Source organism: Thunnus thynnus, chromosome 14 (genome assembly GCF_963924715.1).
Source record: "Thunnus thynnus chromosome 14, fThuThy2.1, whole genome shotgun sequence".
NCBI classification, from domain to species: domain Eukaryota; kingdom Metazoa; phylum Chordata; class Actinopteri; order Scombriformes; family Scombridae; genus Thunnus; species Thunnus thynnus.
This window is the reverse complement of record NC_089530.1, coordinates 10154542-10174831: the sequence shown is the minus strand read 5'-3', so window position 1 is coordinate 10174831 and position 20290 is coordinate 10154542. Positions and strand designations below refer to the sequence as shown.

The 20290-nt window shown below is 42.1% G+C and overlaps 1 protein-coding gene across 5 annotated transcripts in view; it reads right to left on the bottom strand.

Moving 5' to 3' along the window:
* The window catches only part of macrod2 (mono-ADP ribosylhydrolase 2), a 423353-nt gene extending 404762 nt beyond the window's left edge, over window positions 1-18591 (bottom strand). For 4 of the 5 annotated variants that reach the window (XM_067609731.1, XM_067609733.1, XM_067609736.1 and 1 more), the window contains exons 1-3: window positions 18371-18591; window positions 14624-14725; window positions 6437-6550 (exon numbers count right to left, since the gene is read on the bottom strand). In XM_067609731.1, coding sequence (XP_067465832.1) covers window positions 6437-6550; window positions 14624-14725; window positions 18371-18407 — 253 coding nt within the window. In that variant the 5' untranslated portion in view covers window positions 18408-18591. The remainder of the gene's footprint in view (window positions 1-6436; window positions 6551-14623; window positions 14726-18370) is intronic. The other variant, XM_067609735.1, reaches the window with a different exon arrangement.
* Between the last annotated feature and the right edge of the window lie 1699 nt (window positions 18592-20290).

The following is a 20290-nucleotide window of genomic DNA, read 5'->3' as shown; positions in this document are numbered from 1 at the left end:
AGAGAGAGAGAGGTGTGGGTTCGGTCACAAAATGCGTGACCGGGAAGGAAGGTGAGGCTCATTCTCCAAACACTCAATACGGTCATAGACCATTAGCAGTCCAAGCAATGGGAGACATTTCTCTAAGTGCCAGCCGGATACACACTGACAGCAAAGACTCCCATGATTACTTTCCATTAGCCACACCTCGTGAAAGATTATTTCTATTTGGCTATGTTGGCACTACGTGGGCAGCGGAGATTAGGTAAACAACGATGACCAAACACATCGAGGCGGGCCCGCTGCGGGGCTGTTCATAATCTGGACGCTGGGGGGAGAGAAATCGAGCTGAAATCGGAAGGAGGGGGAAGCGCGCCAGCTGGTTTGTCACCTCGACTCGCATTTACACCTTGATGGCAGGGAAAACCCTGTCCTTGTGCTGTATCTCTCTCAGACCTGATACGATTAACTGGACCTTTTAGCGCGGGACCCAATGCAGCCCACTCACCGGAGTCATTTCACTGTTCAACAGAGCAGCAAGTTCTCTCAGGCAGGGGCATTGATTTTCATTCTTGGTGTGACAGTGCAACAATCACAAGTTTGCTCAAGAAGTTACCAGTCCTCTGTCATGGTATCTAATGTACTCTGTGTGTGTGTGTGTGAGTGTGTGTGTGTGTGCGCAAGTGTTAATGTGTACCTGCATGTATGCGCAACCGGCAACAGAGTGAAGGAAAGAGGAGAGAGAGAACGTGAGAGACCCTGAATTGTCGTCATATTGCTCGGAGCATGGCTGCATCACTCAAGGAGTTTATGGCACAGGGTGTGAATCTGCAGAGAGACAGATAGACCCGTCGAGCCCGACTCTCTAGGGGCTGAGTGTGTTGTGCAGCACATCCATGGCCTGACAGAAAATCTAATGAAGGGTCTACACTGACAAGATCCCCAAACAGTGGGAAGCAAAACCAAAAGTCATAGATTTTATCAATCACAAGGGGAAATAGAAAAGCAAAAAGTCAATTGTAAATCTGATACCATTCTTTGCAACGTCATACCACAGTCTGGTGTTAGTCTGTGAGAGCTTATTGGTGAGACAACCTATTCAGTGACAGCTAAAAAAATAAAAAAAAAACAGCCCTGGTCCATAACAGTATCATTGTGTCCCAACGACATTGTAGACAGATGCAGTAAAATAAGGATTTGGACAGCAAATCAATTTTGCGAGAGAGTATTGGCTTTCACAAAGTAGAAAAGGAGAATATGTTGTCATATATAACAACCAGAACTTTAAAAGCCCCCTAAAGTTGGGAAGCGTGACAGTGAAAAGTCTGTCTTTGAAGAGTCTGTCTATAGAACAAGAGCTTAGCAAGAGAATAAAAATGCCACATCTACTTTTCATTCTGGAAAGCCTTCTGCTTTGCAGGCTAAAATATTACCAGAGCACTCAGAGAGTCATTCCCTAATAAATAAGGCAGTGCTCTCCATTAAGGCCTGTGACTCAGAGAAGCACATAATATTCTCTGGACATTACATGCTATTATCCAGGACTGTTGCTGTGCTGCCACAACTACTGAGGTTTTCAATAAAGATGAACCGCAACCACAGAAGCAAAAAGAGTTTTCTTCCCTCAATAAAAAATCTACCACATTGCTAACAATGTGCATTTTTTTTGCTTGCCTGTGGCTGTTGTTTTGACAACAAATGAATATTTGTGGATGATTCAAATTTAGTTTTTTTATGGTTATTTTAATCTGTTATTCTTATTCAAACTGTGCTACAAATAACCTAATAACCAAACCCATGTCAAGTCCTGGCTACTCTTATAATTAAACAGTCCGCAGTTCAAGAGCAATTTAAATAATATCGACAAAGTGATTTAGAAGCCAATTTTGTTTTGCCCAACTCTCACCTGGCATAACATGCGGTAATGCTTTATGCATTTATTGGCTAATAAATTTGTTAGGATTTAATTTAGAATTATATGATGACTGACATCACCCTCAAAAAACAGCTGCACTACTACATGCTACCTTGCCCTAACCACAGAACAACATTGTATTCTATTCAGTATTGACCAGATCAGGGCATGTTGTCTTCTGCCGTACATTATGCATGAATGACCATGAAGGTAAACAATGCTGTCTGTGTGCCAGGCAACCTCCGCAGGCAAACGCTGTTTGAAACGACTGCATATCCAAAAAAAAAAAACATATAAAAGTCAATCTCCGGTTGATCAAGGTATTTTGCCCTCTGAGGGTCACCGCTCTCACCAAACCTGTGATGACAGCAGTACCAGCGGCTCCATACAAGTGAATACCAATTGCCTTTCTCGCACTCATTTCCACCCCTTCACGTTCTTTATAGCATTCATAACTAGATTCCCTGTGCACACTAAATTGGCTCCTGTAAAAAATGATCTAATATAGAACGATGGGAAAGGTTTACAGCGGGTAATGGATTAGGAGTCAACCCCTGTGCATAATTACCACAGTCATCATGATAAGAGAAGTCCTCTCCACTTCACACCGCTATCTTTACGACCTCATTCTGATCTGAGAGGGATGGTGACACTCGCATGAACTCCATGCACAAAGAAAAGGAGAAAAATGGAAGACATTATCTTGTGTTTGCCATGTAGAGGCAACATTAATGATATACATTAATTTAAAACCCAGTTTGAGTATCCTTTCAACTTTTAGTGAACCCTGCAATTTCCAATGAAACATGCCTTGATTAACTGTGATTCTCTTCTCATTCCATCTATCATTGTCTGATACCAATCCAAAGATATATGCCAAAAACATGGGCTACTAGAGTTGATGAATTAGCAATCAAGGAAATTGCTGGGTATTCGTCAAAATTACAGAACACAGTATCGCCACTAGCACTTACTGAACATACTACAGCTTTTATACAAAAGAAGAAAAATGCATCCTTTACAAGAATCTGGGCAAAAAGTGTTCCATTCTCAGGGAATCAATAACCAGGACAAAACAGTTGACAGTCCTGAGATGCTATCTAGACAATGTGCCGAGTAAAAAATGAGATCCACTACTTGGAGGTGTGTCACACATATCCCTCTGTGTCGCTTTCATCCTCTGGAAGAGAGTTATAGTGAGAGTGAGTGTGGATCTAACAACATTTGATGCAGAGTGGTGGCAGACCCATGCAGGCTCATTCTAAATAGCAGGCTGAGTTGATCCATCTGCCCGGGGTTGGATGCAGCAGCCCCAGCCACCTTGTCATGCTATGGCCATCCTGCCCACAACCCCCTGCAGTTCACCGATTGTCACCACATGCCTTCTTGTCCGGTTCCCACCAGGCTCTCACTCGGGTGACAGTTTGAGCACCTTCTGTCCAAACTCCAGCCAAACAGAATTAAGGAAGAATTAAAAACTCAATGAGCCCAATAATTAAACTTTAATGGAGGACATAAAGCAACTTGACGCCCTTTAAAACCTATAGGCAGCCACCATAACAGCAGTAAGAAGCAGGCCTGTAAAATTACAGACATTTCTCCTTCGCAACCCACATATTGCCTCTGTTATGACAAAACCTTGGGCACAGACCTTTGATACACCTTTGGCTTATAAAATACATTTGAAACATGGAAAACTAAAGGACACGTCAGCTGCAATCAAGCTAGACACAGAAAGTTTAACAATGATTGTTTTGAGAGTTAGTCATCATGTCCATATCATGACCAACAGGGCAGAGGTTTTCATTGTTCATTTCCATGAGCGACAGCAGTTATTGTGTTTAGAAAAATTATATTTATAAAGCAGCCTTTAAGATAAGAAATCAACAGGAAAGTTGAGTCATCATACATAATTACCAAAACACAATACTCCATATCACAGTACAGCATTACATCAATGTACCTCCAAGTATTACATACTAGAGGGAAGGCTGTCACAAGACTATACAGACAAACTGCTCCTGTGGTTGCTCTTGTCAGTTCATGACTAAACTAAATATCTAAAGAGTAGAAAATGTATTCCTGGAGGCTTTTACACACCAAATTTCATCTTTACCTATACAATTTTACATAATTAGTATCTCTGCACTTCATTGTTTGACTCAGGTTGGGAAAAAAGATTGTGTTTATTAAGCTTTAGACTAATCCTTTCACGCTGCTCAAAAAGTCCCACACTTCATACACAGCAGTCTACTGGTGCCAAGCCTAAATGAAAAACAGCATGAGAAAATGGAAGTACTGCAGGCTGGAGATTGGAAGCAGTGAATAGATGAAAGGCAAGAAGTTTAACAAACTATCCAAAGATCTTATCTGCGCACCTTGTACAACATCCGCAAAGTTTGTTCACATGGAGCTCAGAGCTGTGTTACTCACTTAAATTTGGATGTGAGCCACCGCAGCCAGAGCATGCCCAGCCTATTCAGCTAATAAGCAGTCTGTAACCATTATTTTGGAAATGTTGTGTATTATTGTTAACCATCAGCTACAGAAAATGAATAATGTTTTTTTAAGTTATTTTGGGAACACATAAAAATAATAGTGTTTTGTCACCATAGGAACAAAAAACATGGCCTAGATCGTTCCATTTGCATTACAATTAGATAAGATCACAATCACAACATACTACTGTTATTGAACAGCGCTGTCACAGATAGTAAACAAAGCTGAACTACAAAGTCCACCACTACATGTTTTTAACAGTCCAGCCACCTGTACAAAGACAGCTGGTCCAACAGTATAAATAGAGTAGCAGTGTGCCAACTGCTGAGACCTTCTGAAAATTATAAAAAGGTTTCAGCAATTCCTTCAACCTTTCAGACCCTCTGACAGCCTGCTAAAAAGAATGAATTGCCTCATGGCCAACATGTAGCTCAATCAGAGCCTGGGCATCCAGCAGAATTTATTGCTGCAGAGGACTGCCTGAGCTACAGTAGTATTCAACAGTTTAAAACAAAAAACCTGCAATGTTCCGTCTTGAACCACATTCCCGTTCTAATAACCTCTATTTATCTTAATTTAACTTAATAGAATCTTTGCTCGGTGAACAGAACTCCTCATGCACAGCCAGTGCTTTCAGTCAGGTGCTGGTCGGTCGCAGAAACATCTTAGGTGAAGATCAGAAGTAGAGTAGAATCATTGCTCAGTCTTATCGACTGCCTTCCCTTTGATTTGTTTAAGATCCTGATTGTAAAGGACAAACACTTAATATATTTCTACCAAAGAATTAGATAAAAGTGCAGTGAAAGGATTCACACTCCTCTGTCTATACTACATTACCAGCATGTAGTCTCACAGACTCTTAACATAAATAACATAAAAATCCTAATTGAATCTCTATCTATATAGAGCTTAAATACATTTAAAGACATATAGCAGTTATTACCAAACTCAGTACAAACAACATTCTACATGAATTGTGTAACAACTGCTACAAGTGCAACATTTCTAAAGGTTAAAATGTTGATAAAGCAAGACAACTACCATGACATTTAGGCATGTGTCAGGTGTCTGTTAGGTGTACACATCTTTGTCCTTTACATGATACTGACAGTGATTCAGAATGTCATGTCACCCTGTCCTCGTCACGATGGGTATTTACATAGGCTAATAAATTAAATTCATTAGCCTTATCCAACAGAGCAGTCTGTTTTTCACATCTATTAATCTTGCATAAATTATAGAGCATTAATTTGACACAACATGCACACTGCTTAGTTAATTTGTGTGTGCTTGTACGTGTGTTGGTGAGTTTGCAAATACCGCATGAGGAAATAGGAGTTATGAAACACAACTCCAGAAAGCCAAAGCAGACCTTGTTAATATCCTGTTATACAGCTATGGTGTGAGAATATCAGCCCCTATAGCTGAAAAATGGTCATAAGCATCAGCAGCAGAGGCAACAGGTAGTCTTTTAGCACCTCTGACTATGTGTGTAGGTTGTGAGCAGACTGCAGAACTTACATAACAGTGGCACAAATCTCTGAAAAAGGCATTTCTGTTAATGCTCTCTGATTCTACATCCTCTCGTTCACTCACTGTAACAGATCTTTACTGTGTTTTCCCCACCAGCAGTCTTGAAAATGTGACCACTAATCACTGCAGCACACACATGCCACATTAATGACAGATGAGATGAACACAACTGCCGACCAAATCAAAATTAATTCAGTCATCAACCTTGTGTTTCACTGTCACAAGGTAGGAAAAGAGCTGGAATTTCCAGACACCTTTAAAGGTTAAGTAAGAAAATGTCATAATATAAACTTAACAGTCAATGTATTTCAGCCTAGGAGAAGACAGATCAACAAGAGTCCTGTTTAGCATTTGTCTTAAATGCAGTGGTCATGTTGTGTAATGCTTCATGAACCAGCACTTCTGGACTCTTAACAGTAGAGGGCAGCCAAGGACAATTTAACAGCTGAGCTGTCCCAGAGCAACAAACACCACCAACAGCTCCCAAAGGTCAAAGGGCAGAGTTCTTACCTGCATTGACTATGGCATCCACCTCCAAGACGGTGATATCTCCTTTGTAGAGAGACACTTTATCACTCAGACCTCCTCCACCTGTCAACTCCTTCCCTTCCTCTTTGTCATTGGCTGAAATAGAAAAAGATAACTTCAACTCATTACATTAATTTATGAGGCAAGAACATGAAGATATGAATTCATGAATATGATGTCACTCAATAAACATACATATCAAGAAACATAGTCCATAAGCATATCATCATAGTTCTCAAATGTACTTAAAAAGAAAAAATAAGTTAAGTTAAATGTCATTATGACGATGATCATTTCATCCATTATTCCAATGTGCAGTAATACTTTTAAGTAATAATACAATTTAAGTAGACAATGCTGAATTTACTTTGCTGTCAAGACTCCAGACAGTCTTTAACATGGCTATTGTGAACTGCAAATCTGCATACCCTTAACCATACTCAGTGGTATATCTTTCTTATTTCATACAGTGCAAAAGGATTAATTGCATGTTGCAACATGTGGTAAAGAAAAAATCTACAGCGATAGTGGGTACTGTGGATAACAAGTCAGACAAGTTTAGCCAGATTAGCCAGATTAGCCATCGCTATTTTGTACAATATATTTCCTCTACGAGTTGAACCAAGGGATGAAAATAGCAAAGGAGCCGTGATCAGCACTCTGTTTCATACTGGTGCTGAAGGATAATACATCAGCAAGACCTTCCCAAACTTTCACACAGTACATCTAGACTAGCTGTGATAAAGAGTTATTATACCTTGTTTAATTTAATGTAGAGAAAAATACCACAACAGATGTGAACACATCACCAGGTTTTCCTTGTCCTTGTTTTCCTGTCAATCTACTTCCCTTCACTGAACATCAATTGTTGTTTGTGTCGGCTGTTTTGTCAAATTGTCACAACCATAAACTATGTTTTAAAGCTCTATTGAGCTTCCTACTTGCATATATTGTCTAGTTTCCTCATCCCTTTGGTACAAAAGGCTCAGCTCTGTCTCTGCTGTGTCCCGGCCATGTCCAGCCCCAGGTGCAGAGGGGTACACTTTCTGTACTCAATTAGCTCTGATTGAGAATCATTAGCCCTAAAACTGCAGTCCACACAGACAAACAGGTTGGTCAAACTAAGCCAAACCATGCTGCTTTGTCTTTCTTTCCTGAATTCCTGATTAGTTTTTTGTTTCATGTAGGCTGCACAGTGTGGCTGTGGCCTCATGTTTAGTTTGATACTTTGGCATTCTATCCATTATTAGCCTGTGGCTTGTGTAGTTGTGTGCTGGCTGTCTGTCTGGACTGCAAGGGACCTTCGCTACTGACTAATATATATCTAGCACCACTTATACACGGCTGGTAGTCAGTCAGTGAAATTATTAGTTTAATTAATTCCCTTTCTACATTACATTGTTTGATAACTTATCATTTATTTCCTATTGGCTGTTTTTTGTCATTACCCATCTAGCTTATATGCCTTGTCTAATGTCTGCTTTCCTTTCATCCCTTTCTGCAGCACACTGCCACATCTGCTGTTCAACAGCCAATCATAAACCTGCCCCCTCCTACATCCACAACCTCAACCTCAGTGTCTCTTTCTGCACCTCCAGCAGTCATCTGACCGTGACCGCCAGCCTGTATCACATCCTCCTCACTCTATCCAGTTACATATTCACCAGAGGCCCCCAGACCTTGTTCACCCCTTTCTATACATGAACTATACATGTACTGTAAGCAATACTTTCCCTAAAATCACTTGCAAGACGTGTCTTGATTGGTTCATGACTGGACTGTTTTTAAAGTTTACTGCTGGCTGACAAGTAGGCTCTTCAGGTTTCTTTCTTTATAACAACACTTATTTTTTCAATTTAACTTTGGATATACACAGTTCAGCTAATGTGCTCCAATACATTTTGAGAACACAAAAAACATCAACAGTGTGTGGTGATAAATACTGTATATGGTTGTGGTCTAGGTCTATTTGTCATGCAATGGGTTTCTTAAGATTCAGATTAAAAGGTGCTTTCTGTTTGCTTAGCCTATCAAGCAAAATTCACCAACACGAGGTATCTACTGGCAAAAAGAGATGATGAAAAGAAAATAATAAATTATTTGATGTTTCCTCTGAATGTTTGATAAAATGCACTTTAAGTTAGTTGCAACTTACATCATCAGTGTTATGCAAGTACTGTAGTAGTACTCATGCATACAGGTGAATATAACACCTATGTGCAGAATTGTAGTGCTTTCTATACATTACTTCATATAAATCTTTTAATAGTGTTTCTTATTTGGAAAGTGTTTGTTATTTGGACAGTATTTAACTTTGATTTTACTAACATTCCGAAAACAACTTAAATGGGTATTTCATTTAGCTAACCCAGACTTACACTGTAAGTCTTCTGAGCTCAATTGTAATGAATCAACATAACCAATGTCCTTGATATAATCATCAAACTAGAGTGTGTGTCACATTTTTAGAAAGTTGTTTTGTGGGATACTTGAAATTGTCTGCTGCCTCCACTTGATATGTTTTGAAGTTACATTGACTATACTTTGAAGCTATACTGAAGTGTTTCAAAGAGTTGTTGATTGCATGGGTTTATATCTGGATTATGGTGTCCTGTCACGCTTCTCTATCTTCTTTCCTCTGTGTTGTGTCTTATTTACTGTGTAACTGAGGGAATTAGCTCCTTGTTCATGTAAGAATGATATGACTTTAATGCAGTGGTGGAAAGTAATTTAGTATATTTAATCAAGTACTGTACTTTGAGGTACTTCACTTGAGTATTACATGCTGCCTGATATGTCTACTCAATATTTCAGAGAAAAATGTTGCACTTAATTACTCCACTACCTTTATTTCACAGTTGAACTAGTTAATACTAGTTATTTTTCAGATTAAGATTCAACACACAAAACATATGATCATTTTATAAAATACGACTCATTGTTATGGATTAAAATACCAAACAATATATAAACTGATTAAAATTAGCTCTACTGCAATCATCTACAACACTGAGGTACTGCTCATATATTCATACATCAATAATGTTGATCCAATAATTTAATAATATAACACTGACAGGGACCACTCTGCAATGCATAATAGGTACTGATAGTACACCAGCACTTTTACTTAACTAAAATTTTGAATGCAGACCTTTAACTTGTAATGGAGTATTCTAATAGTTCAGCATCTACTAAAGTAAATGATCTAAATGCTTCCTTCACCACTGACTTAATGTAAGCATCATTAATCTGCTCTGACTCCCCAGTGAAGGTTACAATATTGTAATCCTAGTTCTATAAGCACAGACAGAGCCCTCTATTGGATTTTATGGGTAATACTGTCCTCCAATCATATGCACGCAATCCCCCACTGAAATTTGCATGTACGTAGCCAGCTAGTTAGCATGCACCTACCGATTACATATGTCTCACACACAGTATATGATACAGTAAGTAAAACACAGTATATAAGGCAGCGTCTTGCTGCCACTCTCATTTAGAAACTACTTCAGCAAACGACATAGGAGCGGCAGGGTTCATAGGTAGAGGGCTACACATGTTATAGAACTAGGGTTACAATATCGTAACCCTCGTTCTATCTCACACAGGCTCCACCCCCTACTGGACTCTAAGGGTACAACAGGCTGAATATTCACCCTGCCGCGACATGTCATCAGACTGTCTCACTGAGCCCAACTGGCTATAGGTTAGTCGCTGCAGCCCACCTACTACTTTATAATCCAAGCCACTTGAGCAGAGCAGTAGGGGGCCAACCCAGCCCAGATAGCATGAACATGAAACTGGGTGTAACCATGGCCTAACCTTGCAGGGGTCAAAATCATATAACAGATACCCTGCACACCTCAGTCCCTGAGTCATCTTGGATCACGGGAGAATGCAGGCATATATTACCAAGGGGGGGTCAGGTGTACCTCAGTTGACACTCCTGACCACCCTTTTCACAAGTCCTGAGTCGCTCCTACGAGCACAGACCTTGAAAAGGACCCCGTCATGTATTAGAGATAGTACTTTATGAATGGGCAAGGCATAGGCCAAGATGCTGCCGTCTACAGGCATGCGGGGTCCTTACCCGCATGCCTGTAGACTTGGGAGATGCACTCACAAAGCCAACTAGCTAACCTCTTGGACAGGGCTTTACCGGTGTCTCCCTCTCCATAGCACACAAACAGTGCACCAAAACGGGGCTGTGTGTTCAACATAACATGCCAACGCACATACTGGGCACAACAGATGCAGTTTTGCTTCCCTGACATCTCCATGGGATGGAGGACAAGATGCCTCTAGCTGAATAGTTCTCAACCAAAATGAACTCCTTATGTTCTTGGGAACAAAAGAGGGGTTTGGTCTGAGAGTACCACTGTGGTCACCATGAAACAGCAAAAAGCTGGGGTGAACCAACAGGGCACACAACTCACTCACTCTCTTAGCTGAGGTCAGCCCAAGCAGCAAAGCTGTCTTGAGTGACAACACCTCCAAGGAGGAGTGCTCCAGAGGCTTTTAGGAATCATTCACTAGGGCCTCGAGCACAAAAGGTAATTCCCACTGGGGGGCCGAGACATGCATCACCGGGTGTTGTCTCCTAATCCCCTGTATGAAACATTTCACTAGGGGGTGGGCAAAGACAGGTCTGTTGCCAAAGCCCATGACAGGAGGAAATCGCTGCCACATACACTAACAGTGGCATGAGACAGCCCCTTTTCTACCAGACACTGTAGAAAGGAGAAAACTTCTCCCACTGCATATATCAGGGGGTCTAATCTCCTTTCCTCACACCAGCATTGGAATCCCAACCACTTTGCTTTGTAGCAAGCAATAGTGGATCCTGCCCTTCCACCTGGATGGTCTGCACCACTTGTGCAGACAGACCAGCCTGCATCAGCCTGTCCCTCTCAGGAGCCAAGCCTGGAGAGGTTGGCCCAACATGGGCAGCACGCCTATCGAGCCTGCCTCCTGAGACAAGGCCCGCAAAACTTGGGGAATGGACCAGGGCTGGGCCGCCAACATCTGGGTCATATCTGCATACCACAGTGGTGGACAGCAGTCTGGGGCTATCAGGATGACCGACAACCACTCTTGTCTCACTCTCTCCAGCAGAAGGAATGAGTTGAAGAGGGGGAAAGGCGTAAAACAGCCTCCTTGACCACGGCACATGCGCAAACACGTCCACCCCAGGGGTGGATTGTCTTGCGACATCAGGGAGAACCAGAGTGGGCAGTGGGTGTTGTTTAGGCTGGCGAACAACACCCACTGCCACAGGGTGCAGCACCTACTTGTCCGCCTCTTGACATGAGGTTGGCGCCCCTGTTTTCCGGAACCAGAATATGAGACAGGAGGTGTCAGCATCTCCGCCATCTTCAACAGGGCTGCGGATCGGACTCCACCCTGCTTGTTGATGTAGGCAACTGTGGTTCAATTGTCTGTTCTCACCAACACATGTCTCACCCAAACCAGAGTCAGGAAGTGTTGGAGAACCAAGAGCACCGCGTGAAGTTTGAGAAGGTTGATGTGTTGGTTTTCTGCTGAAGGCCACACACGACCTATCGCTCTCCCCAGGCAGGTGTCAGGGACACATCTGTGAACATCACTATGTAGGAGGTTCACTCGACCCAGCAGTGTCCCCATCAACAGATGCTGTGGGGACCCCCAATAGCATGGATTCTCCTGCAATGATGGGGGAACGTTCATCATGCAGTGCTTGTGCCTCTTGGGATCCAAGTGCAGGCTGGTGAACCACCATTGCAGGTGGCACATGTGCAGGAGCCCCACGGGATGGCCTACTGCCATGAGCCCCAACACCGCATGACTGCAGGGCAATTTGTCTGGGTTCCGACAGAACGGCCTGACGACTGACCGAGTCAAGCACAACTCCCAGATACTCCATCTGTTGACGTGGCTGGGGGGGGGGCGCTCTTCTTACAGTCATCTCGTTGAACTAGTTCCAGCAATCCAGAATGTCTTTCAGCGATGGACAGGTTCAGGATGCTGAGATCCAAAATGGGTCTGAAACCTGCCGTCTTCTGGGGAACCAGGAAGTATGCAGAGTAAAACCCCTTCTGTCTGTCATGAGTGGGAACGATCGAGACAACCTGTTTCAGCAACAGGTCCTGGATCTCTTCGGAGAGAGAATCTATCTCCTCTTGGGTGGATAGCCTCCACACAGCGTTTGATGTGTCAGTGCGTCTGTTCCCCTCTATATTTCCAACAGAAATAACCAGAGGGGAGTGGAGCAGACTTGATGTCTCCTCTCCTCCATTCATGTGCTGGCCTGGGGCATTACTCTCAAAAGGAGGAAGTAATGCTGCTGGCCGTGCTATCATTAGCCCGAGAGATGAGCTGTGTATGCCAGTCCTGTGAAGGATAGCAGCGAAAACAGCAGGAGACAGTGCTAACACTAAGCAGACATGAAGTGTCCTCTCCCCGGTCAATGTGTGGGTGCGAAGCGTTATTCCTCAGTGAGGATAAAACGCCTCTCGCCGCATCACTGTTCGCCAGGGAGACGAGCCATGCTGGCTGGTCCAATAGATAATGGCACCAGCAAGCACAGCGACAAACAGATCCGCTTCTGTGTGTCATTATGTCAGGCGGGACGTGTTTCTTTCTCACAACATCGCGCCTAACATAGCACTCGTGAATAGGCTCAGCACTGAGCTTTTTCCAACTAGCACATTCTGCAGCTGAATGAGGCTGCCCATCGTCTGCTTCCCTAACTGAGGGAAGATAGGCAGGGGCGCCAGCTGAGTGAGTGCTTTCTGCATTACACAGCCTCTGTGATCAGCTGGGTGAAGCAGTCTGGGCCGCTATCATCACAGCATCATGGCGGGCTGGCGAGGTGTAAGACGGGAGGTTGGAGGATTTTGCTCTTTGGTGGAAAATGTTATTTGTTTTTATTAAAACATTTTCAACACACGGCAAACATGAACATGAACTGTGGTGGGAGCCAGTGCTGCAGTGGCTCTGTCGTGGTGGTCTGAAAGGTGGCTGATGTGGCAGGGGGCTGGCGGTGCTCCGCCCTGCCTGCACGCTCTCCTCCTCACTATGGTGTTGCAGTGATGCACCTCGTCTCCTCTCTGGCCAAAGGAAGGTGCAAGCTGGAGATGGTGGGTCAGCTGTGCCTTCTCCTCTTCCAGGGGGGCACACCAGGACAGCCTGTCTCCGTGTGGGCTTGCACTGTCAGGAAGGAAATCAGTTACGTGACTGGTGACTTTGTTTTCAGCAGCTCATTCAAGGACACTTTGACACACTGCCAAATGTCTGGAAGAGGAGGTGAAACAAAGGCAGGTTGAGCCTGGTGTGCCGGCCATAAAAGCCTTCACATAGCCAGCTAACCGGCTTGGGATAGGCAGGGGCAGTGAGAGCTCTACACGTTCCACCACCATGGCCATAACCTTTGGAAAATCATTGCGATCTGAAGTCAGAGGTGGATTTAGGAAGGTCAGCGATGTTGCAGATACTGACGAGAGGTAGTCGTCATCGTCCATCAGCAAAGATGAACACATGGATCTATCAGTCCCACTGTTGTCGGCATTGAATTGTAAGAAGTCCTCAGCAGTGAACACAAGGTGGTAGATGCATCATGCCTCTGCGTGGTCCCGTATGAGCACTCAAAGCAGAGGAGATGCCCATCGGTGGCAGCTATGAGGCCGGGGCATGACGGGCAGGAATGAGCTTGGAGCAGCGACTCCATCCGTAGAGAGGTAAGATCAGTGAGCAGAATTCACTGTTGCTGAAGTGAGAAGGATGAGAGCGGCAGCGAGACACTATCTTATATACTGTATGAGATACACATAATCGGTAGACGTATCCTGATTGGCCGGCTATGTACATGCAAATTTCAGTGGGCAATTGTGTGCGTGAATTGGGAGGGTATTACCCATAGAGTCCAGTAGAGGGTGGAGCCTGTGTGAGACAGAACTTCTATCTCACAGATCAGACAGACTCTAGAGGTCTTTAGCATGGTTTGCACTTTTACATAGTATGAAAGAGTGGCTAAATGTACAAGAATGGGCTAAATGCTTAAGACACTAGAATTGTTAAATAACTATATTACGGCTGGGTTGTGTAAACACTGACATAATTTGTCAATTTATCAGACATTCCCAACTCGAGAGACGTTCCAAGACTCAGAAAATGAGTTATCTCTCTTACATTTATTCTCCTCTCTCCAGGTTAGAATCTTCTCCAGACATACAAACTCTTGACGACGATACTCCTTGCGTCTCTCCTCTCGATCTAGACGGAGCAGTCTCTCTATGGAAGAAAAGTAATGATACAGTTTAGAGCGATTAAAGTTGGTTCTATTGAAGAAGAAGAAGAAGAAATAATAAGAAGATGATGATGATGGAAGAGGAGCAAAGTCATTTCCATTAAAAGTCACAAAGTTTTTTCTTCCTTTTTCTTTACTTCATGTCAAACTAACCCCAGTGTCCTTTTCTAGTTTACCTGTTCACCACCCATAAAAACAACTGTTGCTGGTCATACACTGATTTAGGATGTTCTCTGATCAGACTCCTCCACCACTCAGCCGCCATCATCATTGCCAGTCATGTCCTGCTCCTCTCTGCACCTGCTCCACCTCTCCTTGGCTCTCTAAATTTACTTTATGAAAAATGTGATGTTTAATAATATGATCCTGAATAATGTGATCCTGCTTCATGCGTTTAAATCCTATTTTAGCTTGCAGGGTCAAAGTGCAGGATCAGCAATAAAAGAGCACCCCTAGAACTGGTGGGGATTGTGAGTCTTGCTCAAACACACGTCAGCGGGGTAGTTGATTGACATCCAACATATCTGAACACAAGTACTCTGGTTGAATGGCAGTCTCCCCCACTTACTATTCAGCTATGTCCCACGGAGACCCAAAAAATGCATGTTGGTGCCCAATCAGACACCTCACCACCAGTTGATTTCCCTCATTAGTCCCTCTTTTTTGGTTGTGGTTGAGGTAATTAGTGAAACTGGTTGTCATTGTCTGGAATGAAAACATTCATACTCTTGTGTCTCCATGGCTCTCAGTTGAGAACCTCTGTGCTATGTCACCCTGTTGCCTAAACTTCATTGCACTCTGGACTGTTCGTCCTCTTTGCTCTTGCTCTGTGCTGGTCTACCCCTGCGCTAACTTTTATGTGACAGTATTATAAATAGTTTTTTCTTTTTTTTTTTTTCTTTTTTTTAAAACAACTTCAACTGATTTGCTTGAAATCATAGTACCTACAGTATGTTGAAGCTCCTCCTACCCACCTAGGTATTGTGTGAGTATTTCACAACAAACTCCAGGATAATTGGTTAACATTAGTACATCACACAACTGCTGCTTAACCTCTGCATTGTTGTATCACTCTTTACTCCTCACAGCTTGTGACCTCATGTCCATCTCCACTGCCTGTAAAGCAGCCATAAGTTGCTACTGTTTCTCCAGACAGCTCTGGGCTGTTCTGCAACACAACATTCACCCTAATTATGCGCTTCACTGGGAAATCTTCACCAGACAACAGTCCACAGAATGTGAACTTTGGTCAATTAAAACATCCCTTCTGTAAAACAGTTTTAATAAACTGCATGTGATATAGACACTACAGAAAAGCACAATTTTGTTTACCATATTATGCTCTTTCTACCTCCGTCATAAGAACTCAGCACTATTTTGTTAAAGAGACTGTGAGTTATGAGACTTGTCTCTAACACAAGGGAAGCCTAAAATATTGAGGCAGTAGGGGCTGACTATATTTTAGTGAGAACTACAAGCTTCCTCAGGTCACCCTCTGGGAACATCCTGCGGTAGGTCAGGCTTACATTAAAGGTATTTCTGCAGTGGGGAATATCCTTCTTGTCCCTTATGTATTTTCTCTCCCTCATGCCCACTCCTGTTGTTCCCAAGGCTGCTTTTATTCTACATGGATGACTAAAAAAGGCAGTTTTGAGGTGGAACATAGTAAAGCTCTCTGGACTACACTAAAGCGGTTCATCACTCTGCTGAACTTTAAGTCTTCGAAGACTCCCAAAGCTTGGCTTAGCTGTCATGAGAACATACTGGACTCAAAATGCATTTTTATCAAATATGGAATGTCTGCATACAAGTTTGTGTTACAGGAGCCAAATCATTACTGATACTAAGACCCATATCATGTTTTGGTACTTGATGAGTTCTGCATGGGAAGGCCCGTCACTGATAAGCAGCAGACATCCTTGAACCAAATTCTAGTAAAATCTAGTAATAACAAATCCAGGAGATATGACTGCCTGTCACATAACACCTCATTTATGTCGTCTTTTTTTAAGAGATATTCCCGTTTCATGTTTCCTTGTTTTGTTCATTTTATTTTACTTTAAGAAAGTTCTTCGTCTTCAGAATTGACTGCATCCTGGTAAAATTCTGCATGTTTTACACATTTTGAAATCAGACTGGCAAATAACAAATCATAGATGCCAACATGGCTTGCATCCATTTATCTTTGGGGGTATTACTTATTACAGTTTCACCCATCCTACAGACTATCCCTAGGCCCACACCACTATTTAAAAAAAAAGTCATATTAAATTCATCCTTAAGTTTCAGAATTTCTTTCACATTCTGACATTCCTTGATCTCCTCTTAAAGCAATTTGAGCTAGCGGGGTATATGCTCAGAATATGAAATCTGAATTACTTTGATGTTCATTCCAGTGCTGCTACCTGCTCAAACTGGAAATGGCTGGCTAAGATTAATTATTACCTTTGCACCAAGAATTTTAATTGCTATTATAAGATTTTCCCATATACACTTAAAAAAAAGAAGAATGGTGAGTCAGCGGGCTTGATGACAAGATAGTGACTGAACCTCAGTATTTCCCAAGAAAAATGAAGCATTTATGTCAGCTCACCAACAATGTCACCAATCATTGCAAACAATCTTGTTTCATTAATCAAGTGAAGCTACATCCTCGTTAAAGAGATGAGGAATACAGTTTAATCATATACAAGCCTGTGTCTCAGACCAAAAGTAGTACAGACTTTTTGAGTGACTGATTTTTGATATTTTTTGACAAAACCACAGGTGTAATGAATAACATTACTAATGGCTGCATCCCATTTAGGTCTACTAGTTCCAAGGCTTTTGTATTGTGCATGCTCAGACAGTGGCATAAAGGGACATGGTGGCATAAATGAGCTAATTAGTGTGATGAATTACACCTGTGCTGTACTAAACCTGCTGTGACAGGTTCAAACGTCTACTGTGAAAAAACTCGACTATTTCAAGAAATACATAACTCTATAACCACACTATGGATAAGGTTAACATTTCTTTCTTGGCATTTGTGTGCACAACAGGTCTATACTGCACATGTCTCTGACACCAAAAGCACTTGGAGTCAAATGAAAACGTTGAATAGCTTGCATGTAAGTAACTATCACTGCGTGTTTGAAACCGAGAAGCAGTCCTTCTTGTTGTCCTATTAATAATAAAAACAACCTTGTTTTTTTACTATTAGACGCCCCGTTCCTTTGTGTGAGTGCTATTTGGCTGCAGGAATATTTACAGTAGTTGCTGAGAGGGTTTTTTGCAACTCAGCAAGCTAACTGTGAATGTATCACACAGGTGTTAGGACATGTTAGTTAGCGGCATTCTGACAGGCAAATGACTCAGTGAGCAGCTTCAATGGAAGCTAATAACCAAGCAAGAGCCACTATGTGAACAGTGTTGTTGCGAATGTGAAACAACAGGCGCAACATCTTTCTAACATCTGTACAGTCACCGTATGGGCTCACCGAATAGTCTAGACAGTGAGTAGTTTCACGGCAATACGAGGAAGACCAGAAGAGCAGCTGTCAGTCTTCTGGCATGGTATGGATTCATGCTGTCTGCCATGAAGATGATGATAGCCTCATTTCCCCCCCCCCAAAAAAAACAAGCCTTACCTTTTTCAATCTTCCAGTCCTTTTTCTTTTTGCTCATGCTGCCGGAATGATTAGACTTCGAGTGGTTGTTTTTTGACTGTGGCAACCCCAGGCTCACAGTGAATTGTGTTCCGGGGGAAAAAAAAACTGAAATGTAAAAGTGAAACAGCCTCTGGACGGTTGTCTCACCTGTGAAGCTGTCAAATTTCTATGGACCTCAGTCGGCTCAACCTACCGTGATTGCGCCGTAAATTATGTGTACGATTCCTGGCTAAATGATTGGCTGGTGAAAACGGGGAAGTGGGTTTATGATTGGTTCCTTTATGAGTCAATCATTTATGGTTCACGCCACTTGAAAAGCAAGGTAGGTTGTTTCCGGCGGTTCATCCTCCTGGCGTGTGAGGTTGTAGGCTGCAGGCTGCAGTCTGCTCTGAGGCATTGCGAGGACACTTGGCGAGGAAATAGTCAAGTCATTTTGAGAGAGAAATAATAATAATAATAATAATAATAATAATAATAATAATAATAATAATAATAATAATAATAATAATAATAATAATAATAATTTTGAGAGGGAATTTACCTTTTGTATAGGTGTATTTTAGGATACGACAGTGTGTTTTGAAATATTTTAAAGGGTGAATTTCGATCCGATTGCAGAGAAAAGTGTAGGTGCAGTTGTACCTATATTTGTATTGCTGGGTGATAATAAAATAAGAAGAAGAAGAAAAAGAAGAATACAGTTTATTTATACAGCAAGTGCTTTACAAGGCAGATATTAAAAGTGTAGTTTATGCCTCTGAGTATTTCCATCATTAAATCCACGTGTTCTATCTACCATCTAAAATATAACAAGGACAAGAATTACAGTATTATGGCCACACATTTTAGTTGCCAACTAATGTGGTGATCACACATACACACACACACACACACACACACACACACACACACATACACACACACACACACACACACACACACACACACACACACACACTTTTGGACTAAACTTTCTATATTTTATTGACACTCTAGTGGTGAAAACATGATTCCATTAGTTGCACATGTTCAGAATTTTGGTATACTTTCATGCAACTGACTTGCTTTGACCCTGGCCCATAATTGTATTTGTGTGCATGATGAGGTTTTAATGATCATTTGGCTGGCAGTATCTAAGATAATTATGTGACTTTTGTAAGTGTGATTAAATGCATGCATTGTAACCTGTCCTTGTTCATGGCAGAAGACAGTATTTCCTAGGACAGACCAGATCAGACCAGTAAGTCAGGCTGTCATATGTGAGAGGCTGGTTCCAGAGACCACCGTCTGTCATCTGCTGTGTTAGCACTGCTCTGGTCCAGACCCATCTGCTCCTAAAACCGCTGACATCATCTCAGAGGAAAATATCTTTCATCCAAGCTGCACTCACAGATTGGGTTTTTTAATCCATGTTTATTTTTTTTCTTGAATACACTCAGTTAAGTATATTCATTCATTATATCTAAAACTCATATCACAAAGCACAAAAAGATTTAACATTCCCAGGACCAAGGTGACAAAATTCTCTCACAGTGTTCTCTTGACTTCTCGTACTGTATTACAGTCAAATTAAAGATTTTTATCTTGTTGAGCTGCAGCCTGCCGCCCTTTTTTAGGAAATTAAGCCAATAAATCAGCTCTCACATCTGGCGCAGAAGTTCATATTATCTTAATTACTTTCCACTTTAACTACTTAATATGGATTCACAAAATATTATAATATTGTATCAGTGCCTGTTCTAATTAAAAACCACAATGGGACATCTCCAGTAATTTTCTCCTGATAGCCAGTGCCCCTAATGCTCACTAACAAACTCTAAAGTATCTTCTCCTGACCTACATTAGATCTAAACAAAGGTGGGATTTTGAATGAAGTGGCCGGTGCATTTTTCCCTCTCT